General features: G+C 64.3%; 1 protein-coding gene across 1 annotated transcript; it reads left to right on the forward strand.

The window, feature by feature from the left end:
• Positions 1 to 7,473: 7,473 nt before the first annotated feature.
• PLPPR3 (phospholipid phosphatase related 3) lies at positions 7,474 to 25,575 on the forward strand. Its single transcript, XM_045863509.2, has 7 exons — positions 7,474 to 19,095; positions 21,624 to 21,809; positions 21,895 to 22,036; positions 22,123 to 22,318; positions 22,408 to 22,465; positions 22,545 to 22,718; positions 24,199 to 25,575. Exons 1-7 carry the CDS (start codon positions 19,021 to 19,023, stop codon positions 25,573 to 25,575), a joined length of 2,208 nt encoding a protein of 735 aa, XP_045719465.1. The 5' UTR covers positions 7,474 to 19,020.
• Positions 25,576 to 25,831: the final 256 nt, after the last annotated feature.

The raw sequence follows: 25,831 nt of genomic DNA on the forward strand, positions 1-25,831 counted from the left end.
CACCCTGTGGTTTTGTGGTTCCCCAAATTGCCACAAGCCCAGCCCACCTCCAGCAAATCACCCCAGCACCCCAGGCCTCCCCTTCTGGGGTCTGATCTTTGCGGCGTGCAGACCTCTCCTGATCCAGCATCACAGGCATGAGCCCACGGGAAACACCAGGGGGGCGGGGGGCTGGCTTTCTGGTCTCTGTGTTCCCATCAGTGGGCTTCATTCCCTCCCGCAAACCTCATTTACCCCCCTCTCTGGGCACTAAAGGTCCCTCTGGGCTTTTTATGGAAACCACTTCCCTGCCTTGGGCTCCTGGGAAATTCGGGGAATTCCTGACATCCTCCTGACACTCATCAGCAATATTTCCCAGGATGGGACCACGATGCTCGCCCCTGGCACGGCTGCTCTAAACCGTAAACCCCTCCCCTGCGGTGGTCAGCTCCCGCATCAGAGCTGAGAAGAGGGCTTCTCACGCTTGCGCCAATGTGCATGCTGCCACCAGGTGGCAGCAGAGTTGATCAAGAGCTGCCTTCCGATTCTGTGCGTCCCCTATGAGCCTGGATGGCCTCCTTGCCGTGACCACTCGCCCCCTCCACAGCTGGCCAAGGACTCTTACTCTTCCCAGCCTCCGGCCGCTCTTCTAGGCCCACCCCCTCCAGGCCCTGCTCTCCTTGCCTTGCTGCCTTCCAACCACACTGCAGGCCTTGCTCCCTCATGCTCTTGTCTTGATGCGGAGCCTGGCAGCCCTCTCCTTATACTCCTTATACTCCTATCCAGTCAGCTCAGGCATTGCCACCTCCTCCGGGAAGCCTCCTTGGTGACTGATCCCTGTGCTGGGAGCTGGGAAACAGAGCTGGGCCCCAAGGGCCAGGGTGGGGCTCCGTGGACAGTCCTGGGAAACGTCTGGGGTGACTCCATTTTCTAGACAAGGAAACTGAGGCACAGAGATGGGTAGCAACTTGCCCAGGGCCACCCTGGCAGGGCTGGATTAACACCCACGTCTGTGTGCATCCGGGAAGTGAGACCCACTGTGACCTGGGCCCTCCCCCAATCTCCAGGCCTCTGCCCCAACCCCCCCATCCCAAGTTTGGGGCTTGGGGACTGGGGTGCTGGGGACCCTTGGCCGCTCTTCCCACCCAGGAAGGACAGACAGGAACCTGGGGAGGAGTTTCAACTTCTCCTGACGTCGCCGTGGGGCTGGGTACGGGGCTCCTAGAGCCCTGCAGGGGTGGGGGTGGCAAAGGGCTGCCTGTGGGCAGGGCAGGGAGGAAGCAGCTTTCTGCCCATTCTTTGTGTACAGTTCCCACCTCAGGGCTTGTGGTCGGCCCTTGCGCTTGGGGCATCTGTGGGGGTGGTGGCTCAGGGGCAGGTCCTACACAGGGGCAGGTCGGAGCATGGGGGTGCAGTACCGTCCCGGACCACAAAGGGGTCCACGGTCTGAAGGATGCAGCTGCAGGCCAAGGGGCTGCTGAGTCCTCCAGGGAGGGTGTGGACAGGTCGGTCGGTCACCCGGGCTGGGCTGAGGTGGGCAGGATGTGTCTATGTCAGGGAAAGGGGGCGGGGGGTGGCCTCATGCCATTTAGGGGTAAAATGATTTGAGTCCGGAGTTTTCTTTAGGACGTGTGGACGAGGAGGGAGATGAGGCCAGAGGAGAGCAGGTGTTTATTGGCCTCTTACTGTATATGTGGCCCCCTACATCACCCCACTGAAACCCCCCTTCCGGGTGGGGACTCCAAGCACGACCTGCAGCTGCTGAGTGGGCTGCCTGTCCACCCTTTGTCCCTCGGGCCGTCCCTAGAGTCCCTTCTGCTCCAGGGCACCCAGGCCTCTCGGAAGTCCCTCTGGCCATGTGACCAAGGCTCCCGCAGGACCTGAGCAATGGTGAGGGGGTGCCCGGGAAGCCCCAGCCATGGGCAGGCACTGGGTGCAGTGGGCAGCAGCTGGTCCTGCCGGGGGCACTGCCCCCCCCCCCCATCTGAGCATGGAGGGTGGCGGGGAGGTCCAGTTGGGGTCGAGCGCTGTCTCCAGGCCCCATGGCCGCCCGCTTCCCACATCCATGCGCGTCTTGCCCACGCTAAAGGGCCTCTTCCAGGACTTGGTACATGCTATCCCCTCCACCTGGCCCCTCTCACTCACCCTCAGGCTCCACCTGGAAGTCACTTCATCCAGGGATCCTGCCCTGTTGACCCCTCTAAACCCCGCCAGGGCTGTTTTATGTTCTCTGACACCACGGGCCTCTCCTTTTTTTTTTTTTTTTTTTTTTTAAAGATTTTGTATTTATTTGACACAGAGACACAGCGAGAGAAGGAACACAAGCAGGGGGAGTGGGAGAGGGAGAAGCAGACTCCCTGCTGATCAGGGAGCCTGATGTGGGGCTCGATCCCAGGACCCTGCGATCATGACCTGAGCCGAAGGCAGACGCTTAACGACTGAGCCACCCAGGCGCCCCGGGGCCTCTCCTTCGTAACATTTGTCACTGTGGCATTAATTCACCTACAAAACACTTATTGAGTACCAATTGTATTCGTGGTCTTATGCTAGGCCCTGGGGATCCTGCCTCTGCATGGGGGTGGGGTGGGGGGTGTTGATTTTCAGGGTTGGAGGGACCTGGGGTTGGGGGAGGAGGCCTGAAGGTATAGTTGGGGGAAACACAGCCCGACGGGGAACAGTAAACCAGAGAGGGGTAGAAGTTACACCAAGACCAAGTAGGGTGAGGTTGGCAGCAAGGCTGGGGATGAGGTATCTGGGGATGGCCAGGGTGAGGCTGGGAGGCACGGGTGGTCCCGTGTGCCCAAAGGGTGATTGTGGGGCTGTCTGGATGGCCCTGTCCCCACGAAGCCTGTTGTATGCCAGGCCGTGTCTCAGCATCAGCATGGGGCTTTGTAAACAGTAGGCGCTCCATAAATGTTTACTGCAGGTTGAGTGACGGGGTCCTACAGGCCTGCTGGCGGTGCCCACCCGCCCAAAGGAGGACAGTGTCTTTGAGCTTCTCCTCTGGGTCGTGCATTGCCGTTGACTTCAAACAGGTGAGTGATGCTGACCTTGGCCAGGTGGGCTTGGGGTCCACAAGAGGTGGGCCTGGACGCCACACCCACCAGGATGGAGTTGCTGAGGGATCCAGGTGCCATCCCCTGGCCCCCCATTCACTGGTTCCCCCTGCCCCTGAGACACCCAGAGCATAGCCCCCTCCGTGACTCCCCACAGCTGCCCAGGAGGCCCTGACCGTCTGCGGTACAAGGGGTGGGGGGCCTGGGGTCAGGACACCGGGCTTGAGCTCAACCCTCCTGGGGCCTTGTCCTGATACCAGGGGGCCAGTTCAAGCTGCAGAGTATGGGAGGAGCTTCACCTAGTTTGGCATGAGAGGGGTGGGCGGAGGGAAGGAGGGGGTGGCCCAGTTAAGGACCACCTCCCCACCCAGACCCCAGCGTAGGGCCACCTCCCCGCCCAGACCCCAGCGTAGGGCCACCTCCCCGCCCAGACCCCAGCGAAGGGCCACCTCCCCGCCCAGACCCCAGCATCAGGCTACCTCCCCGCCCAGACCCCAGCATCAGGCCACCTCCCTGCCCAGACCCCAGCGTTGGGCCACCTCCCCACCCAGACCCCAGCGAAGGGCCACCTCCCCACCCAGACCCCAGTGAAGGGCCACCTCCCCGCCCAGGCCACCTCCCCACCCAGACCCCAGTGAAGGGCCACCTCCCCACCCAGACCCCAGCGAAGGGCCACCTCCCCGCCCAGACCCCAGCGAAGGGCCACCTCCCCGCCCAGGCCCCCGCATCGGGCCACCTCCCCGCCCAGACCCCAGCGTAGGGCCACCTCCCCGCCCAGACCCCAGCGAAGGGCCACCTCCCCGCCCAGACCCCAGCGAAGGGCCACCTCCCCGCCCAGACCCCAGCGTAGGGCCACCTCCCCGCCCAGACCCCAGCGTAGGGCCACCTCCCCGCACAGACCCCAGCGAAGGGCCACCTCCCCACCCAGACCCCAGTGAAGGGCCACCTCCCCGCCCAGGCCACCTCCCCACCCAGACCCCAGCGAAGGGCCACCTCCCCACCCAGACCCCAGCGAAGGGCCACCTCCCCACCCAGACCCCAGTGAAGGGCCACCTCCCCGCCCAGACCCCAGCGTAGGGCCACCTCCTTGCCTAGACTCAGGGCAGGGTGGCCTCCACGCACTCACTGGACCCCAGGCAGTGGGCAGTGGGCAACACAGAGCTTGAATGGATGCCTGCCATGTAGGGCTGTGAGTGGGGCTCAGCTTCCTGCCCACCCATGGTTTCTGCCACCCCTGGGGCCCAGGGAGCCCCGAGACTGGGAGGAGGGCAGAGCCACTGTGTGACCTCAACCCAGGCCCAGGACCTCTCGAAGCCTCCATCTCCCCATCTGTAAAATGGGTGTCCCATGGCTTGCAGCCCATGGGGCTGGGGTCTGCTGGTGGAAGGGGGTGAGTCCTGGCAGAGCCACTGCTTGGGGGGGGGGAGTAGAGCCTGGCAGCCGCATCCTTACTATTTCTGAAGGTTTCCTGGGGATGGCAGCTTGCAGTCCTGAAGGCCAGGGAGGGTTTGAAGAAGCAGGAGGGGGAAGCCAGTGAGGCCACCATTTTGCAAACGAGCAAACGGAGGCATGTAGCATCCTCATCAGGATGAAGGTCCTGGACCACCTCTGGTTCCTACTCCTCTAGCACCTACGTCATTGACCTGCCTGCGCGCCCCACCCCCACCCGCACCCGCACCCACGGCTGCGATCATGCACCCGCGCCCCGACCTACACCCGCACCCCCACCTGCACCCACCCGCACCCACCTGCACCCACGGCCCCGATCATGCACCTGCGCCCAAACCTACACCCGCACCCTCACCCGCACCCCCACCCGCACCCACTTGCACCCACGGGCGCGATCGTGCACCTGCGCCCCAACCTACACCCGCGCCTGCACCCTCCTGCACCCTCACCTGCACCCCCACCTGCACACCCACCTGCACCCATGGCCGCGATCATGCACCTGCACCCCGACCTACACCCGCGCACCCACCCGCACCCACCTGCACCCACGGCCCCGATCATGCACCTGCGCCCCGATCTACACCTGCGCCCCCACCCGCACCCCCACCCGCGCCCTCACCCGCACCCCCACCTGCACCCCCACCTGCACCCACCTGCACCCACCCGCACCCACCTGCACCCACGGCCTCGATCATGCACCCGCGCCCTCACCTGCACCCCCACCTGTACACCCACCCGCACCCTCACCTGCACCCACCTGCACCCACGGCCCCGATCATGCACCTGTGCCCCGACATACACCCGCGCCCCGACCTACACCCGCGCCCTCGCCCGCACTCTCACCCACACCCCCACCTGCACCCACATGCACCCACGGCCCCGATCATGCACCTGCGCCCTCACCTGCACCCCCACCTGCACACCCACCCGCACCCTCACCCGCACCCACCTGCACCCACAGCCCTGATCCTGCACCTGCGCCCCAACCTACACCCGCGCCCTCACCCGCACTCTCACCCACACCCCCACCTGCACCCCCACCCGCACCCCCACCCGCGCCCTCACCCGCACCCCCACCTGCACCCACCCGCACCCACATGCACCCACGGCCCTGATCATGCACCCACGCCCTCACCTGCACCCCCACCTGCACCCCCACCCGCACCCTCACCCGTACCCACCTGCACCCACGGCCCCGATCATGCACCTGCGCCCCGACCTACACCCGCGCCCTCGCCCGCACTCTCACCCACACCCCCACCTGCACCCCCACCCGCACCCCCACCCGCGCCCTCACCCGCACCCCCACCCGCACCCACATGTACCCACGGCCCCGATCATGCACCTGAGCCCCGACCTACACCCGCGCCCGCACCCACACTCCCACCTGCACCCTCACCCGCACCCACCTGCACCCACGGACCCGATCATGCACCTGCGCCCCTACCTACACCCGCACCCTCACCCGCACCCACCTGCACCCTCACCTGCACCCCCACCTGCACCCATGGCCGCGATCATGCACCTGCGCCCCGACCTACACCCGCGCCCCCACCCGCACCCCCACCTGCACCCACCCGCACCCACCTGCACCCACGGCCCCGATCATGCACCCGTGCCCTCACCTGCACCCCCACCAGCACATCCACCCGCACCCACCTGCACCCACGGCCCCGATCATGCACCTGCGCCCCGACCTACACCCGCACCCACCCGCACCCACCTGCACCCACCTGCACCCCCACCTGCACCCATGGCCGCGATCATGCACCTGCGCCCCGACCTACACCTGCGCCCTCACCCACCTTCACCCTCACCCGCACCCCCACCCACACCCCCACTTGCACACCCACCCACACCCCCACCTGCACACCCACCTGCACACCAACCTGCACCCACGGCCCCGATCATGCACCTGCACCCCCACCTGCACACCCACCCACAGCCTCACCCACCTGCACCCACAGCCCTGATCATGCACCTGCACCCTGACCTACACCCGCGCCCTCACCCGCACTCTCACCCGCACCCCCACCTGCACCCACCCTCACCCACATGCACCCATGGCCCCGATCATGCACCTGCGCCCCGACCTACACCCGCGCCCGCACCCGCACTCTCACCTGCACCCTCACCCGCACCCACCTGCACCCCCACCTGCACCCACGGCCGCGATTGTGCACCTGCGCCCTGACCTGCACCCTCACCCGCACCCACCTTCACCCTCACCCGCACCCCCACCTGCACCCACCCGCACCCACCTGCACCCACGGCCCCGATCATGCACCTGCGCCCTCACCCGCACCCCCACCTACACCCCCATCCGCGATCGTGCACCCTCATCCCCACCAGCACTTACTGAGCACTTACTGTGCCCGAGGCCCAGGAGCTCATGGCTCAAACGTAATTCCCACGACACCCTCAGGGTTTTGCCCATTTTACAGATGGGGAAACAGCGGAATGGCCCAGAGATTCCCATTCTCTCCTCTTCCGCTCTCCTTGGAGCATTCATCCCCAGCAGTGGATGGAGCCCTGCCCTGATCCTGCCTCAGTGTCCCCATTCTGCGGTGAGGGCATTGGACTGACGGGCTTGAGTAGACATTGCCCCAGAATCAGCAGGGCCCAGACAGACAGATGGACATGTGGCCCCACACAGGGCCAGCAGGACGGGTGTGAGGGCTGTGGTCAGGGTTGGGCAGGGGCCCCAGGGGTACCCCCTGCCTGCCACCCCCTCTGAAGCCCCAACTAGGGGAGGCCATTGGGGCTGCCCCACAGCTGGGCTGGCATCCCCACTTCCTCCTTGCACCTCTGGGACCTCGGGGAACATGGGGGTCAGAACCGCACCCCAGGGAGGAGACAGGGGCTTGGGCGGGGGGTCCTGACTCCTCCCCAAGGCGTGGAAGCTGACAATGCCCCTCCCCGCACTCCTTCCCTCTTGGGGTCCCTGTGGCCCCAGCGAAGCAAGACGTGGCCTGCGTGTCTAGGGGCTGGGGTGAGCCCCACTCAGTGCGGGACAGGAAAGGGACATAAAAGGTGGTGGGGGCCACAGAGCCGTGTGCCCTCCAGAGACCCACAGAAGCATCTGTCTGCCCCCCTTTCGTGTTGGAGATTCCTTTTTCCTTCTAAGGCAGGGGCTCTGGCCTGGGGTGATTGTGGATGTCCCACTGGACGTGCTGCTCAGCCCCCAGCAGTGCCCCGGAGGCCCCCACAGAGAACGACCCTCTGCCGATGTCTGCAGGGAGAAGTCCAGATGAAAAGGAGATATATTTTTTAAATATATTTTATTTATTTATTTGACAGAGAGAGAGAGCATGAGTGGGGAGAAGGGGCGGAGGCAGAGGGAGAAGCAGACTCCCCGCTGAGCAGGGAGCCCGATGCAGGGCTCGATCCTAGGACCCCGGGACCATGCCCTGAGCTGAAGGCAGACGCTTAACAAATGAGCCACCCAGGCGCCCCTATGTATTTATTTCTGAGAAGTTTAAACCTACACAAAGAGAGGGAGGAGCTCACCAAACTTCGGAACAAAAAAATGAATGTTTTTTAACTCTCATTTTGAAATGATTTCATGCTGGCCGAAGTCGGAAGAATTCCCAGGTTTGCGCCCCCAGCTTCCCCCGAAACAATCAGGCCTGCAGGTTGTTTTGAAGTCGGCCTCCTCTGTGGGCCTCCTGCATCCCACCTGGCGTCCCTTGTCTGGTCCAGGACCCCACATGGCGTCTCCTCTGCTCTGGGACAGCCCCACAGCCTTTCCCGTCCCTTGTGGTGCTTGCAGGGAGCTGGCCAGTCATGCAGGGGCCCTAGTGTGGGGTTGGAAGCGGTCGTGCGTTCTTGGCAGGAGTCCCACAGGCCAACCCCGTGTCTCCTCGGGCATCCCCTCCGAGGCCGCTGGGGCCGTGCATCTTCCTGCCGAGGGTGCTGACCTTGAGGCCTGGTCGGGCGGCTCTGTGAAGTCAGTTTCCCCTTTGGAACGCACTCAGCCTGTGCGCGCAGGGCTGCGTCCCCTCCGTCTGTCCCCCTGCAGACGTTCTGCTCTCAGGACCGGCCATGCCTTCTGTTGGCCCGGGCCCCGGTATCCTCGCACCTCGGGACGTCCACCTCCCCGCCTTCGTGGTGCCCCATGTGCACCCGCAGAAACCGCAGGGCCGCGGGGCGCCCAGCCCCACCCGGGCCAGCCGGGCCTCCCTGCCCGTGTCTCCCCGTCCCCACTGTGAAGTGGGGACGGGGAGAGCACCGCCCTCAGGGCAGTGATGTTTGGAAAGTGCTCCACCCACGGCGAGGGTGATGTAAGCGCAGGAAGCCACCTCATCACTCTGGTCCCCGTCCCTGTCACCACCCTACCTGGCTCGGCCCCTCCTCATTCCCAGGCTCTTCTCCTGGGGGCAGACATACACCTGCTGCCTGGGCTCAGGTTCTGCTGGGCTCTGTGATCCTGGGCAGGAAATACGGCCTCCTGAGCCTCGGTTTCCCCAGCTGTTAAGTGGGACAATGAGAACAGCCCTACCCCACGGGGCTTTGGCTACCGAACACACATAGGAGTGTAATAAGTCATTAGCTGACGGATGAACAGATACACACACGGTCCCCACGCACGGGAGCGTCCCGTGGCCGCAAGCAGGAGCCAGGCGCCCTCACGTGTGGCCCCGGGGACGGACCCCGAGCCCACGACACTCAGGGAGGGAACCGGACACAGAAGCCACACAGGGTGTGAGTCCACATGGGTGACACGTCCAGAACAGCCTCATCCATGGACGGGAAGGGGGCTCATGGGGGCCAGGGGGCTGGGGGGGGAGATAGGGGGTGACAGCTGATGGAACAGGGTTGCTTTTGGGCTGATGGGATGTTCTGGAATCAGATAGAGGTGGTGGTTGCACAACTTTGTGAATGTACCAAATGCCACTGAATTGTTAAATGGTTGAATTGTATGGAATGTGGAGTGCATTTAAATTAAACTTCAACCCAAAAAATAAATATAGAAAGAAGAGAAAGAAAGAGAGAGAGAGAGAAGGAAGGAAGGTAGAGAAAGAGAAAGCAGGCAGGCCTGGCTCTCGTGACCCCTGCCAAGTGCTCTGCTCCAGGTGTGGGTCACACCGGGGCCCGGGGGGCAGGCAGGTAAGTGCAGGGCTGCCTGGAGGCAGCGGCTTGGTAAGGGCGTGGGGAGCCCTGGGGGGTGTCCTCCAAGAGCTTGGGCTGGCGGAGGAGGGGAAGTGGGCCTGGAAGCCTGGCCTCAGCCACCTCCCTCTCCAACTGTGGGTGATGTAACAGGCAACGGCCACGGGGCAGGCCAGTGGGGGCCACACAGGCCTCGAGCGGATCTGCCAGCATCCAGGGAAAGCACGGGAGGCTCAGCTGCAGTGTGTCTGTCTCCCTTTCTCTCCTCTTCTCCTTCAAAGAGAAAAATACTCCTTACTTGTGTTACAGCTCCCGGCTGGGGGATCAGAAGCTCTTGGGCCCCCTTGGGCCTCAGTTTCCCCATCTGAACAATGAGCAGGCAGTGATGTCACCTCTTCAGGTCCTGAGCCACTGACATTCCTCTCTGGGCCTCAGCCTCCCAATCTGTAAAACGGGTTAATGGCAACTCGACTAACCTTGGTGGCCGGTCAGTCTGGCTGAGCACCGGGGGCTTCTGGGGGTGCTGGGCAGCATTGGGGCACCTAGGTTCAGGGCAGGGGGCTGAGGGGCAGCTCTGGGCAGAGTGCAGGCCCATGAGAGCCCCTGTCCTCACCTTCATGGTGGAGAAGTCAGTCCCTGAAACCCCAGCAGCGGCCAGGAGAGGACAGAGCTGTGCCGTCTCCTTGTGGGCCCCGAGGTTCGAGGTCCGTGCTTGCCTCAGACCCCAAGTGACCTCCAGTGACTCGGGGTCAGCGGTGCTGGCGCTCGGTGAGGCTCAGAGCACCGCCTGAGTCATGGGCTCCCTCCAGGCACCCACGGTGGATTGCTGCTCTTTAACTTACTATCACATTTTTAATTTCACTTCTACCCTCCTACGGTTCAACCGCCTAAAACATGCATAAAAAGTGCCTGCAGGAGGGGCGGCTGAGCGGCCAACTCTCGATTTTGGCTCAAGTCATGACCTCAGGGTTGAGATCTCGGGGTCCTGGGATCGAGCTCCATGTCGTCGGGCTCCTCGCTCAGCGCGGCGTCTGCTGGAGATTCTCTCTCTCCCTCTGCACCTCCCCCTGCTCGCTCACTCACGCTCTCTCTAAAATGATAAATAAATCTGAAAAAGAAAAAAAGTCCCTGCTGGAAATCTCTGTGCATCCCCGCCCAGCTGAGCCGCTGTGTTCGCGGGCTTCTGGGGACACCAGCCACCCAGCGACAGGTGTCTCCCCCTCCACACGCACTTTCCACGTTGCCACCATCCCATGGAGACCCCGCGAGGGGTGGCTCGACGAGCCCGGACCTTCTCCCCGGCGGTGCCACGTTCCCGTGGCGGGTGCGTTCCGCGGTCTCCTGCTGGGGACACTGGACTGTGTACGTGGCCGCCCACAGTGCTGGTTCTCAGACGGCAGCTCTCGGCACATCCGCTCGCCAAGAAGCAGGGTCTCGGGAGGTTGGCTCACGTCTCTCGAACCGCAGTGAGGTGAGGGCGTCTCCACCTGCTCAAGAGCCTTTTGGGGTTCTTTGCTGAGAACCGTCTGTTTACACCTTTAGCTGCTACCGGTTGTTGTTCCCGTACTGACTGTGGGCCCTCCTTACAGGTTAGAGTTATTGTCACGATCTGTCTTCTGTTTTTAAGTATATATGCGGTAGGCATGTAAATATATAGTCATTTATAATAACTATGTATTGTTTAACTTGTCTTCTTTTGTTTCTGAGAGCGCACACACGCACGCGGGCGAGCGGGGAAGGGCAGAGGCAAAGGGAGAAGCAAGCTCCCCGCTGAGCAGGGAGCCCCACGTGGGGCTCGATCCCACGACCCTGAGATCACGATCTGAGAGGAAACCAAGCGCCGGACGCTTAACCCACTAAGCCACCCAGGCGCCCCTTATTTACCTTAATAACATTTTATTTAGCTTAATAAACTACAATACATAGTATATAATCATATCCATTATGTGTTGTATACATTATTTTACACACCATTTATTATTTAATATGCATATTTTAGCCCTTTCTATGTCAGGCACACACCCTTCTGGGACTCGAGGGGCAAATAGTCTTTCACCAGTTCCTTGTGTGTCTTCTGACTTTGCGGTTCAATATATTCTCAGCCGAAATGAGAGGAGGCCAAGGGCAATCTCACAGATCTGGGATGGGCGCTCACGGCCGCTGTGTGACCTCAGGTGAGTCACCCGGCCTCTCTGAGCCTTGGCGGGCGGGGAACACGGCCCCTGGGGCTGGAGGCCACGCAGCGCCCCGTCCAGCAAAGCCCAAGTCTGGAGAGAATGGATTATTTATTAGGGTCGCAGCCTCGGGTCCAAGGGCAGGGAGGCCCAGGGTGTGGGCATAAGGAGGGCCAAGGATGGAGGCACCAAGGTGTGGGAGGTGGGGGGAGTGATGGTCGGGTCTGGGATCCCGGGAGGTCACGGCACCCACCCCCCAGGCTTGTCTGCTCTGACAGGGAGTCGAGAACAGGCTGGGAAGAGGGCCGCTCCAGTGAAGCCTTTGGGGCTCCTGCCGCAAGGCCCTGGGCAGAAGGAGGCCGTGCCAGGAGCCAGGCCGTTACAGACGAAGAGGGTGCCCCCGTCTCCCTGAGCCAGGACACCTCCAGGCCCAGCTCCTGTACTCCACTCCCACCCCAGAACCACTGACCTGGCTGCTGCTCTGACAACTTGAGCCTTCCTCCTGCAATCCACAAATCTTGTTCCAACCCCGGGCCCTTTGCACATGCAGGTGCCTGTCTCTGCATGCTCACCCCCACCTTTTCCTGACAGACTCCTACTTGAAGTTTGGGTCCCAGATGCCTCCAGGAATTTCCTGATGCTTCTAGGCTGGGTCGGGCGCATGCCACCCAAGTCCCGTGTGCACCTGTTTTGTTGGTTTGTGGGGTTTGGTGCCCCAGGTGGGACACAAACCCACAATCCCTGGCTGAGGGTGCACAGCTCTACCTTGATGCATGTCTGACTCCCCCCACCCATGGGGTCTCAGAGCTCCAAAAGGGCAGGCCCTGCTCTGTCCTGTTCCTCACGGTCTCCAGCGACCCCACAGCACTTGACACGTGGTGTTTAATAAATACCGTTTCTCACGCTGTTAAAATGCTCGAATGTTTGAGACATCTAATTCCAATTCCACACTCGACCCTGGGGCCTCATTCTGGACCAGCTTTCTTCCAGCGTGAGGAGGCCCGCCAGATCTGGGCACGGCCTGTCGCTGGCAGACACCGGCCCGGTGGGCGAGGACGCCAGCCCACACACTGTTGGGGCGCCCCTGGTCGATGGGGTCACGGTGGCGTGGAGGACGCTGGGAGGCGGGAGGGGCATCCCCCACCCTGCCGCCTGGCAGCCGGTGCCCACCCCCCACGGGCGGTCTGTGGGGCAGAGGTACTATGCCCCTGTGGAGGATAGCATCACGGTCTAGTGGACGGGGAAACCAAGTCAGGAGAGGGCAGAACTGGGGCCCAGCCGGAGCCAGAGCTTCAGCAACACGAACTTCAGTCTGTCGGTCTGTAGAGAGATTCGGGGTCCAATCCCAGCTTGGACAGTAACTGCCACGGATCCTGGCCACGGGGTTTCTCCACCACAGAAGGTGAATCATCAGTCCATCCCGGGACTGAGAACCTGTTCTGAACTCAGGTCTAGGGAATCAATACTCGGGAGCCAGGGGAGGGTGGGAAAGGGAAGGGGGCTTTATTCGGGAAGCGGGCGACCCGGGAAGAGGTGGACAGAGGCCCCAAAAGCCACCTTTGTCGAGGGAGGGGGGCTGCACGCAGCAGGCGCGAGCCGGGGCGGGCCGTCATGTGGGCACGACCCTGACCGGACCCGCTGGCATCCCGGGAAGCGGTTTCCGAATGCAGGCGGGCCTTATCTTCTGGCAAAGTTGGGCCTTCACTCCTCAAGGCCAGGGGTCGGCAGAGCTCAAGCGGGTTAGCTCTGCTGTGACCGAGGACTTGGGTCTGCAAGCAGGGAGCGTGCAGGATGACAGTGGGTGCTGATACCGGTCCCCGCCGGCCGCGGGGTGAGCCAGCACCGAAGGGGGGGCCTGCCCGGGAGATGCAGGCCACACAGGAAGGCACCATTCCCCCAGAGCAACCGTAAAAATGTCACAACCGTGGCCGCCGGCGTCGGTAAAGATGTGGGGATGTGGGCAGTCTCCGATTCTGCTGGGGGGCCCGATGGCCCCACTGGTGTGTCTGCCCTGGAGAGGCTTTGTAGGGCTCGACGTGCAGAAGAGTTCACTGTGGCCCTGTCAGAGCGCGGACATCTGGAACAGGTGTCCCGCCGCAGAAGGCCGGCTAGCTGGGCCCCCCATGGGCTCCCCTCTCCTGTAGCGTCCCCCTCGTGTTGCCACTGCCCCCACCTGCAGGAGCAGGTCCTTCGGGGCACGGCCTCTGCTGTGGCTCCCGGTGGAGACCGGCATTCCCCAGCAGCAACGCCGGAGGGGGGACCCCTGACCTTCCACACCCACCCCGGGACCGGGCGGCTGGATCCCCTTCTGCATCCAGGTGAGGAGATGGAGGAGACCCTTCCGCTGTCCGGAGTCCCCCCACCTCCCTCCTCCGCCTCACCGACTGACCACAGTCCCAGAAGCAGGAAATGAGCAAGGATCCAGCTCCCCCTGCCCCGCCAAGAAGCGAGTCCCCTGAGCCTGAATGGAGGCCAGCAAGGCTCTGACGTCCCCTCGCTGCTGGGGGTGGGGGGGCACACCTCAGTCTCAGCCCCATCCCTGGGAAGACCCCGGGCCTCCCCTCCCCACCAGGTCCAGGACCATTCGGGCAGGTCTGGCTGTGTGGCTGGGCCCGTGGCTTTCCCTCTCTAAGTCCAGGGGAGCAGGGCCTGGGGCCTTCTGGTCCCTCCCACCTGGGCCTCCCTCCTGAAGCTGGACCCCCAGCACAGACTGGGATGCCTGGTGGGGGGTGGGCACTCGCTGGCCCCGGAGGTCACCTGCAAGCCAGCCAGCAGGGCCAGGAGTCTGCGTGTGGGCCTGACGGGGTGGGCTGGACGGCTGGGGAGCCAGGCGCACCCCCTCCCCCAGGCATGGCACCAGCCCTTCCCAGATGGAAAACGGGATGCTGCCCAAGGCCTCCACCACCAACTGCTCCCAGGGCCTGCCTGGACCCCTCCAACGGCCCTGCCCCGTGCCTCAGTTTCCCCCTCTGTAAAATGAGCCCCCGCTCCAGGGGTGGGTGAGGGTGGGTGATAGTCACTGTTGCCAAGACCCAGCACACGACACCCAACATGGTGGTGAGATTTTAACGCCACTCATAATGCCAGCTTCGGCCTCAGTTTCCCCAGCCTGAGTGCTGGGCCCGTGGAGGCGGCAGGCCCGGGAGGGAGTCCTGCTGGCTCTGGGCTGTGTGCTTCACTACTTTTTACTTTTCTCGCCGTTTCGTGGGGGTGTGAGTCACCCATTTCAAGAGTGCACTGCAGGGGCGTTTAGGGCCTTCACAGAGCCCTACAACCACCACCATGTTAGTTTTAAAACACCCCAGCACCCCAAAAAGAAACCTCCTGACCATTAGTGGCCCCTCCCCCACCCCGGCCCCTTCCCGTCTGTGGATGAGCCTGGTTTGGACGTGTCACGCATGTGGACTCACACCCCCCGTGGCCTTCTGTGACCAGCTCTTCGAGGAGCATCCTACAGGAGTTTTTATCTGGGAACCCGGGTGGGTCCTCACCTGCCCTCAGTTTGTGTGTCTGTGAAGTGGGTAGGAGCGGCCGTGGAGTCCCCAGAGCTGGGGGTCGGTGCGGAAGTGGCCTCCCCTCCCCCATCTCTCAGCAGGGTCTTCGGAGGTCTAAGACATCCAGGACCCGGCAAGAGATAGGGACCAAGGGGAGAGAAAGGCAAGATTGGGTATTCGGAATATATCAAGAACTCTTAGGCCTAACAACAGAAAGACAAATGGTCCAGTCTCAAAACGGGCAAAGAAGCTGAGTGGACACTCCCCAAAGACAGGATGAAGATGGCCAACACGCCCTGAAATGATGCTGGAGATCGTGAGTCTCTGGGGAAGTGCAGACGGGCCCGAGGCACCGCTCCATGCCCACTAGAACAGCTCCAAGGAAAGATCACGGAACCTGAGGGTGTGGGGAAGTCGGAGCCTGCGGGCACTGCTGGGGGGTGCGAGCCGGGGGCGCTGAGGGAAACGGTCTGGCTGTTCCTCAGAAAGTCCTGCAGAGAGTCACACTCCTGAGCAGGTGCATGCCCAGCGACGCAGATAAATATGCACCACGGATGTTCGCAGCAGTCAGAAGAACGTCCATAAACTTGTGAGCAGATACACACTAGGTCCACCACATGCGGGAGCGAGCAGGAGCGAGGGGCCCACACGCGCTGCCCCGGGGACGGACCCCGAGCCCATGACGCTCAGGGAGGGAGCCAGACACGGAAGGCCACGCGGGGTGTGGGTCCACGTGGGTGACACGTCCAGAACAGGCTCATCCACGGACGGGAAGGGGGCCCGTGGGGGCTGGAGGCTGGGGGAGGGGCTGGGGGTGACAGCTGATGGGGACGGGGTTTGTTTGGAGTGATGGAATGTTCTGGAATTAGACTGTGGTGATGGTTGCACAACTCTGTGAAGATATTAAAAAACCATTGCATGGCACAGTTTAAAACAGCTCATTTTTTTAAAAGATTTTATTTATTTACTTGAGAGTGAGAGAAAGAGAGAGTGTAAATGCAAGAGCAGGGGGGAGGGCCAGAGGGAGAAGCAGGCTCCCCGTGGAGCAGGGAGCCCGATGCGGGGCTCGATCCCAGGACCCTGAGATCATGACCTGAGCCGAAGGCAGACGCTTATCCAACGGAGCCACCCAGGCATCCCTTAAAACAGCTAATTTTTTTAAATGGGATTTATTTCCAAGGTGAGACTGAGAGGTTGGGAAGGGTGGTGGTCCCCCAATGCCTCAGGGACACCAGTGTGTGTCTGGGGCTGTGGGTGGCTCTTCCAGGGTGCTCTTCCCTCCCACGGGCAGCTCCGGGTGGTTTGGGGAGTGGGAGTCAGGGTGGAATGCTGGGGTCCTGGGGGCTTGGGCCTGGTCCTCACCGAGCCTCATGGTGCAGTGTCTCTTTGTGTCCCTCGGGCCTCTGCCTCAGTCCAGTGCCCTCATGTCTGCTTCCCCTCCTGATCCCGCCCGTCCACCCTTTCCTCTCCCATGGACCAGGAGAAAGGACTGGCTCTGGAGACCCAGCTCCATCCCTTCCCACTTGGGTGACCTCAGGGTCCCTGCTCACACCTGCTGCCTCATCAATCCCTCAAGAGCTGTGGTGAGTGAATTAATATGGGTACGTTTTTGAGCAGCACCCAGTGTGCTCAACCCCTCTTTCCTGCTCTAAGCTCCCCCATGGCTCTCTAGTGTCCCAGACTCAAGTCCAGGCTCCCCAGCTGGGCAATGTGCCACCACAGCCCGGCCCTGCCCCCCCTCCATCACCAGGGATCCCTCACCTGGAGGAAGGACCTCCGTCCCTGATCCTTAGGTTCCCCCACACCCTCTCCCAGAACCCCGCGATGTCAGGAGGGTCCCCCAGGATAAGCCTTCCTGCTCCTGCCCCCAGGAAGCACCCAAGAGGGATTGCCCCATTTTCCCCTTCTCCTCCTGCCTCTGGAGGGCTGTTTGTGGTCACCTTTCAACACCAGGATTCCCAACCACCGCCCTGGGGCCGCCCCTGGCTGGCAGAGGAAACCAAGGCCCACACAGAGGTTTTGGGGAGGTGGGACAGCCAGCCTGGTGCAGCACTTGTCATGCCCACTTACAGGTGAGGAAACTGAGGCCCCGGTGGGATTTGAACCCTCTGGAACTCAGTCTTCACCACACAGACCTTCGTCTTGCAAAACCCACGGAGCTGTCTCTTTCAAAACAGGAAGGGTCCAAGCAGGATGGGGATGGGGTCTACAGGGCTGAATAGAAATAAAGACCAGGGGCGACAAACAGTAGGCGCTCAATTAATGCAGCCCCCACCCCCTACTCTAATGAGACGCTTAACTTCAGGATTGGTAGTCAGGGTCCGTCCCACTTGCCAGTGGCTCCCCAGGGACTCCCTAGGGCCGAGTATACAGTGGGTGTTCAAGAGATGGTGAATAAATGAACCGAATAAAGGCCTGTCGTTTGGGGCCTGGCGACCTTGGACAGTGATTTAAGTTCTCTGGGCCTCAGTTTCCCCATTCATAAAATGAAGGGTCAGCCAGTCTGTCCTCCCCATGCGTGTGTGTGGTAAGGAGGGAACACCCGTCAACAGCAAGCACTGCCTAGGTGCGCACCCCGTATTCACCAGGAGGACCGTACCCGCCGCCCCCGCAATCCCGGGGCATCCTGCCGTGCGCCCCGGCCCGCTGGGAGCCTGGCGAGGGGCCTGCAGACCGGTGGAGCCCAGGGCAGACCGCCGGTGGGCGCACGGGGCGGGGGCGGCACGGTAGGGAGCCAGGGCAAGAAGCCCCCCAGCCTCTTTTGTCTCCAGACAGCGCCGGCGCCCGGGGCCCTCGCCAAGGAAACGTGCGCCGCCGAGCGGCGGACCCCGGGGAGGGGACGGAGACGGGGCGTGGGGCGGGCAGAGACAGCGGGAGACCCGGGGACACGCAGGGGCAGCCAGGGACCCAGGGACCCAGAGACCCCGCCCCGCGCCCAGCGTCGATGGGGCTCCCGAGGCCGACGCGAGGGGCCCGGGAGGGGAGGGGAGCGCCGGCCCCGGCCCTAGCCCGCCACTACGGGGACCCGAGACCCCAGAGACCCCCGAGGCCCCCAGACCCAGGAGGCGGGAGCCCGGCGCGCACTCAGCGCACGCCCCGGGAGGCAGCCCGGCGACGGACGCGCGCAGCGCCCCCGACGCGCCGAGACAAAGAGCCGCCGCCCCTCGCGCCGCACGTAGGCCGTCGCGGGCGCGGGGTCTCGGGCCGGGCGGGGCCCCCTCCCCTCCCCGCCTCCCGGTCGCGGTTCCCCTCCGCCGCCGCGGGGGAAGGGCCGCGCTTTGTGCTCGCCGCGCCGCAGCCCCTGCCCGCCGCGGCCGCCGGCTCCGCCCTCCAAGCGCCCGCGCGCCAGGTGAGGGGACTGCGGGCGGAGGGCCCGGGCCGCACCCCTTTTCCGGCCGCCGGGACCCTCCTTCCGCCCCTTCCCGGGGGCCCCCGCCCTGACGCGGGGAGCGGCCCCGGCCCGGGGACTCCTAAATCAGGCCGGCCCCGCCCTCTACTGGGCCCCCCCGAGCCCCCATCTGGGGTGTGTGGGGGTGCCCGGCAGCTGGATTGCTTGGCAGGGCCGCAGTGCGCGAGGGGAGGCCGCGGGGACACCCCTCTCCCCCCAGCCTCAGTTTCCCCGGGAGGTTCTGGCGTATCTTTGCCCGCCCCTCCCCCGCAGGCCCTGGGCACCGGGTCCCCCCAGGGCTCAGACTGCGCCTCCCCTCCTCCAGCGCGTCTTTGTCCCCTCCAACCACGGCCTGTGGAGCCCGCGGCACCATGATCGCGACCAAGGAGAAGAATAAAACCCCAAAGGACAGCATGACGCTTCTTCCCTGCTTCTACTTCGTGGAGGTGAGTGGGGGGGGCGGGGGCGTCGCACCGGTGGGGGCGGGGCAAAGGCCTCTGTCCTACACGCCCTCAGGGACCTCTACGCTAAAGGACTGGGGTGGGCACAGCTCGGGTCGGCCGCAGGTAGGGGCACAGCCAGGGCGCCTGGGTGTGGGGGTCAGAGGAATCGGGCTGTGCAGGGTGAGTAGGAGTTCGAGAGGCACAGAAGGGCGTTCTGGGCTAAGGAAACAGCCGGCACAAATTCTGGCAAGTGGGACATTCAGACTGGGGTACAGGTCACCTGGAGGGGCTGGAGCAAGGCGCTGGGGCCGTGCAGGGTCTTCCTCCAGCACGTGGGCTATGAGGCATCAGGGTCTAAGTTCAGACCCCTCCTCTGCTAACCGAGGAGGCTGGGGCGAGTCCCATAAGCCTCTGAGAGAACAGGCCTGGCACACAGTGAGGGCTTTATGAATGTTTAAAAGAATAGAATTTAAACGCAGTCGCCTGACACATAGTGCTGATGACCACACAGGGTGGTATTTATCCATCCTTGGATACGTCCTGTGGCCACGGTCCCCCTGCTGCGCCTGCCACGAAAACCCCACTCCACAGAGGGGTCCAGGCAGGGTGCAGGTAGATGAGCGGGGTTCCCCATCCTGAGCAACCCCCCCCACGTGCAGGGTCACAAAGCCAGTGGCTCACCCCCAGGCCAGTGGGTCCCTCCACAAGGAGCAGAAAATCTGATTGTTTTCAAATTTGCATTCAAATCCCCATCATAGTAGGTTGTATCTTCTCAGGGTCACCGCAAACCTGCTCCCTCCCTGCGGTCCTCCTCACCCCCTGCTCTCACCTGCATCCTCCAGAAAGTGTTCCACACACCCACTCACATCTGTCAGACGTGCAGCCCTTCCCCAACACCTTTTTTCTTTAAGATTTTATTTATTATTCATTTGACAGAGAGAGACACAGCGAGAGAGGGAACACAAGCAGGGGGAGTGGGAGGGAGAAGCAGGCTCTCTGCTGAGCAGGGAGCCCGATGCGGGGCTCGATCCCAGGACCCCCAACACCTTTTTAGACAAGTTTCTGCTCTTGGCTTTTTCCCAGGGGAGCTCTCAGCTTCCCTCTGACCCACCCCTTTGCAGGGCCGTGTAGTACCCCAGCTCCGAGTCACCACCCCGGGTAGCTGCACATTCAGGGGTTGTCGCGGACGTTCCTGTAAGGAAAGGCCTTTGGTCTGCCAAGCGTGAGCTTATCTGCAGATCACATCCCTGCCGACAGACCCCAAGTTGCCCCCTGTGGAGGCCAGACTTTTACAGGGCGCCCGTCCCCGTTACTGGCTGGCACCTAGAGCTCTGGAGCTCGGCCAGTCCGATGGGTGCAAGGCTGTGTCTGCTCTAGTTTGCTTTTCTCTTATTGTGAGTCTTACATAAATGTGTTTACACACACACATTAAGTACATGGGCAGGAGGACATCATGATCGTGAATCATTTTCCTGGGGGCCTGATATGCTCCCTGGTTTCTGGGTAAGAGTCTCCAGATGCAAGGAGAAGTGGGTGGCACAGAGACACCCTCTGGGGGTGGTGGGCTCCAGAGTGGGCCCCCGCCAGCAGGTGTTTCCGGCTGGGAGGAGGTGGGGGCAGAGGGCAGGAGTGGGGAGTCAGGCAGGCGTTGCAGCCTGGAGGCTTGGAAAGCCATGAGGGCCTCAGCAGAGAAGGACACTTCCAAGGACCCTCTTGCCCAGCCCCGCCGAAAACCCTGTCCACTGCCTGACGTGGTAGGGCCGCCCCAGCCCAGTTGTGCTCATGGTCACGGAGGAGGGAATAACTGCAGCTACTGTTACTGAAGTCTCTGCGTGTGCTGGGCACTGTGTAGGCACCTTCTGTATACTTACTCACCCAGTTCTACCTTGAAGCCCTGGGACGTGGTGACTCTCAGTCCTGTTTTCAGCTGAGGAAACTGAGGCACAGCGGAGAGCGGAGTGGTGGAGCCAGGATTCGAGTCCAGCAGATGGCTGGGAACCCCTTCACTCAACTGCCTTGGGCCTCATTCCTGCATGCAGCAAGCGCTCAATAAGTGCTCCTTGGACTAGAGCCCAGCTTCTACAAGCCCACCTTTGGCGTTTTCCCCTCTGGGGACCCCCGGTCAGGGCAGGAGTGAGGGCCGAGGCCCCCCCTTAAAGTGCCATTCAAGGCAGGAGTGAAGAGGGAGGCCTCTCGTGGCTCGTGGGCTTCATCTGCGTCTGGGGCCCCATCCATGAACTGGAGAGGGGGACTTCCTGAGGCAGCCAGCCCCCCAGGCACCCGCATACTCTGGTCCCCATAGTGCCAGCCCCAGCCTGGCCCCTGTGGGTGTTCTGTGGCCCAGAAGGGAAGGTGTAGGACGCTGGGAGAGTCCGCGCCCATCAGAAGGTCCGCCCAAATCTGAGCTCAGTAGCTGCTCGAGGCCCGAGTGAGGGAAGGACGGCGGCCGGACGGCCAGACCGCAGCATGGGTAGTGGACGGGCGGCTCGGTGAGCAAGGGTGGGGTGACCCTGGCTGCCGCCCTCCTGCAGCTCCCCATAGTGGCGTCCTCCGTCGTGTCCCTCTACTTCTTGGAGCTGACCGACCTCTTCAAGCCGGCCAAGGTGGGTTTCCAGTGCTATGACCGCACGCTCTCCATGCCCTACGTGGAGACCAACGAGGAGCTCATCCCGCTGCTCATGCTGCTCAGCTTGGCCTTTGCAGCCCCCGCGGCCTCGGTGAGTCCCAGGCGCCGGGGGGCCTGGGCTGGCCTGTGGGCACCCCCTGGCCGGGAGCCTGGCTGAACGCCTCCCTGTCGGGCAGATCATGGTCGGCGAGGGCATGCTGTATTGTCTGCAGTCCCGGCTGTGGGGCCGCGGCGGGGGCCCAGGCGGGACCGAGGGCAGCATCAGCGCGGGGGGCTGCAGCTTTAACTCCTTCCTGCGGCGCACGGTGCGGTTTGTGGGTGAGTTCGCCAGAGGGCACCCCCCCCACGCCCTCCGTGTGCACGCGCCGGCTCCCCTCCCCAGCCCTGACCCCGCTGCCCCGCAGGCGTCCACGTGTTCGGCCTGTGCGCCACCGCCCTGGTGACCGACGTCATCCAGCTGGCCACCGGCTACCACGCGCCCTTCTTCCTGACGGTCTGCAAGCCCAACTACACGCTGCTGGCCACGTCGTGCGAGGCCAACCCCTACATCACGCAGGACATCTGCTCCGGCCACGACACCCACGCCATCCTGTCTGCGCGGTGAGTTGGCCCCCGCCCAGCCGTGCGGGGCGGGGGCCGGAGGCCCCGAGGGGCGCGGAGCCCGCCCGCTCACCTGCCGCCTCTTACAGGAAGACCTTCCCGTCACAGCACGCCACGCTGTCCGCCTTCGCTGCGGTCTACGTGTCGGTGAGTCCTGGCCTGCCCCGAGCCCGAGCCCGGCGGCTGGCGGGGAGCCACGCTCTGACCCGCCCCGCCCCGCCCCCAGATGTACTTCAACTCGGTCATCTCGGACACCACCAAGCTGCTCAAGCCCATCCTGGTGTTCGCCTTCGCCATCGCGGCGGGCGTCTGCGGCCTCACCCAGATCACGCAGTACCGCAGCCACCCGGTGGACGTCTACGCGGGCTTCCTCATCGGGGCTGGCATCGCCGCCTACCTGGTGAGGGGACGGGGAGGCCGGCCCCAGGTGGGGCGGTCCAAGGGCGGAGGCCGGCCCCCGGGGGGAGGTCCGAGGTGGAGGGAGATCCGAGGGCGGAGGCCAGCCCCGAGGGGTAAGTCCGACGGTGGAGGCCGACCCCCGGGGGGAGGTCCGAGGGCAGAGGGAGGTCTGAGGGTGGAGGCCCGCCCCCGGGGGGAGGTCCGAGGGCGGAGATCAGCCCCGAGGGGGAGGTCCGAGGGTGGAGGCCGACCCCAGGGGGGAGGTCCGAGGTGGAGGGAGATCCGAGGGTGGAGGCCAGCCCCGAGGGGTAAGTCCGAGGGTGGAGGCCGACCCCCGGGGGGAGGTCCGAGGGCAGAGGGAGGTCCGAGAGTGGAGGCCGGCCCCCAGGGGGAGGTCCGAGGTGGAGGGAGGTCCGAGAGTGGAGGCCGGCCCCCAGGGGGAGGTCCGAGGTGGAGGGAGGTCCGAGAGTGGAGGCCCGCCCCCGGGGGGAGGTCCGAGGTGGGAGGAGGTCCGAGGGCGGAGACCAGCCCCGAGGGGGAGGTCCGAGGGTGGAGGCCGACCCCCAGGGGGAGGTCCGAGGTGGAGGGAGATCCGAGGGCAGAGGCCAGCCCCGAGTGGGTGGTCCGAGGGTGGAGGCCGACCCCCAGGGAGAGGTCCGAGGTGGGGGGAGGTCTGAGGGCAGAGACCAGCCCCGAGTGGGTGGTCCGAGGGTGGAGGCCAGCCCCCAGGGAGAGGTCCGAGGTGGGGGGAGGTCTGAGGGCAGAGACCAGCCCCGAGTGGGTGGTCCAAGGGTGGAGGCCAGCCCCCAGGGAGAGGTCCAGGGTGGAGGCCGACGCCCAGGGGGAGGTCCGAGGTGGAGGGAGATCCGAGGGTGGAGGCCGGCCCCCAGGGGGAGGTCCGAGGGTGGAGGCCGACCCCCGGGGGAGGTCCGAGGGCAGAGGGAGGTCTGAGGGTGGAGGCCGGCTCCCAGGGGGAGGTCCGAGGTGGAGGGAGGTCCAAGGGTGGAGGCCGGCCCCCAGGGGGAGGTCCGAGGTGGGGGGAGGTCTGAGGGCGGAGACCAGCCCTGAGTGGGTGGTCCGAGGGTGGAGGCCGGCCCTCAGGGAGAGGTCCGAGGTGGAGGGAGATCCGAGGGCGGAGGCCAGCCCCGAGGGGGAGGTCTGAGGGTGGAGGCCAGCCCCGAGGGGCAGGTCCAGGGTGGAGGCCGGCCCCCAGGGGGACATCCGAGGGGGTAGGCCTGGCCCTACCCTGGGGGGACCCTGGTGAGTCTCCTCCCTTGGAATGCTGGAGTCAGAATCTCTTGGGCTCAGACTTGCTGAATGTTGAGAGCCTGAGTGGCATGACCGGAGCTTGCCCCATTGGGAAGAGAGTGGGACTCAGTCCTCTGATTCTGCACTGAGGGCCAGCCTTCCCCCCTCGGACCGCCTTGGCAGGTCTGTTGCGTGGTGAGATCCCTGGTCTTCAGCCCTTGCCTCACCCCCAGGCCTGCCACGCTGTGGGCAACTTCCAGGCCCCGACTGCAGAGAAGCCGACGGCGCTGGCCCCTGCCAAGGATGCGCTTCGGGCTCTGACCCAGCGGGGCCACGACTCCGTGTACCAGCAGAACAAGTCCGTGAGCACGGACGAGCTGGGCCCGCCAGGGCGGCTGGAAGGCGTGCCCCGGCCCGTAGCCAGAGAGAAGACATCACTGGGCAGCCTAAAGCGGGCCAGTGTGGACGTGGACTTGCTGGCCCCGCGCAGCCCCATGGGCAAGGAGAACATGGTCACTTTCAGCCACACGCTGCCCCGCGTCAGCACGCCCTCCCTGGATGACCCCGCTCGCCGCCACATGACCATCCACGTGCCCCTTGACGCCTCCCGCTCCAAGCAGCTCATCAGTGAGTGGAAGCAGAAGTCGCTGGAGGGCCGTGGCCTGGGGCTGCCCGACGAGGCCAGCCCCGGGCACCTGCGGGCACCTGCGGAGCCCATGGCGGAGGAGGAGGAAGAGGAGGAGGAGGAGGAGGAGGAGGAGGAAGAGGAGGAAGAGGAGGAGGGCGAGGAAGGCGGTCCGGCCCCACCCTCACTCTACCCCACCGTCCAGGCCCGGCCGGGTCTGGGGCCTCGGGTCATTCTCCCCCCGCGAGCTGGGCCCCAGCCGCTGGTGCACATCCCCGAGGAGGGGGCGCAGGCGGCCGCGGGCCTGTCTCCCAAAAGCAGTGCGGCCGTGCGGGCCAAGTGGCTCATGATGGCAGAGAAGAGCGGGGCGGCGGCGGCGGCGGCAGCCTCCGCACAACCCCGCGTGGCCAACCCCCCGCGGCTGCTGCAGGTGATCGCCATGTCCAAGGCGCCGGGCGGGCCTGGCCCCAAGGTGGCGGAGACCGCCTCGTCCTCCAGCGCCAGCTCCGATTCCTCGCAGTACCGCTCGCCGTCGGACCGCGACTCGGCCAGCATCGTCACCATCGACGCGCACGCGCCCCACCATCCCGTGGTCCACCTGTCCGCGGGTAACGGGCCCTGGGAGTGGAAGACGGCCGGCGGCGCGGCCAAGGGGGTGGAGGGCGAGGGCGGCTACGAGCTGGGGGACCTGGCCCGCGGCTTCCGCGGGGGGCCCAAGCCGCCGGGTGTGTCCCCCGGCTCGTCCATCAGCGACGTGGACCAAGAGGAGCCGCGGTTCGGGGCCGTGGCCACGGTCAACCTGGCCACCGGCGAGGGGCTGCCCCCGCTGAGCGTGGCCGACGGCGCGCTGGGGCCGGCCAGCCGCGAGTCCACGCTGAGGCGCAAAGCCAGCGGCCTGGTGCTGGGCGAGCGGGAGGCCGCGGGCGAGGCCGAGGCCGAGAGCTACTACCGCAAGATGCAGGCGGCCCGGAGGTTCAAGGACTGATGGGGGGCTGGGAGGCCGCATGGGGGCGCAGCTGGAGGCCACTGGGCGGGCGGGGGTGGGAGGGGGGACACTTGACGATCGGACAATAAAAGGTCGATACCGGCGAGTCCTGTGAGTCACTGGTCCGAGGACACGCCCACTGCCCGGCGGGGGTGGGGAGGGGGGCGTCCTACACTCGGGGGTGGGGGGGGCCGGGTCCCACATTCTCGGCTCCCCTGAGCCCACCCGCCCCCGTCACCGGTGAGGGAGACAAAAC

Source organism: Mirounga angustirostris, unplaced genomic scaffold, assembly GCF_029215605.1.
Source record: "Mirounga angustirostris isolate CCGP_5_RB_7025 unplaced genomic scaffold, mMirAng1.0.hap1 SCAF_1, whole genome shotgun sequence".
NCBI lineage: Eukaryota > Metazoa > Chordata > Mammalia > Carnivora > Phocidae > Mirounga > Mirounga angustirostris.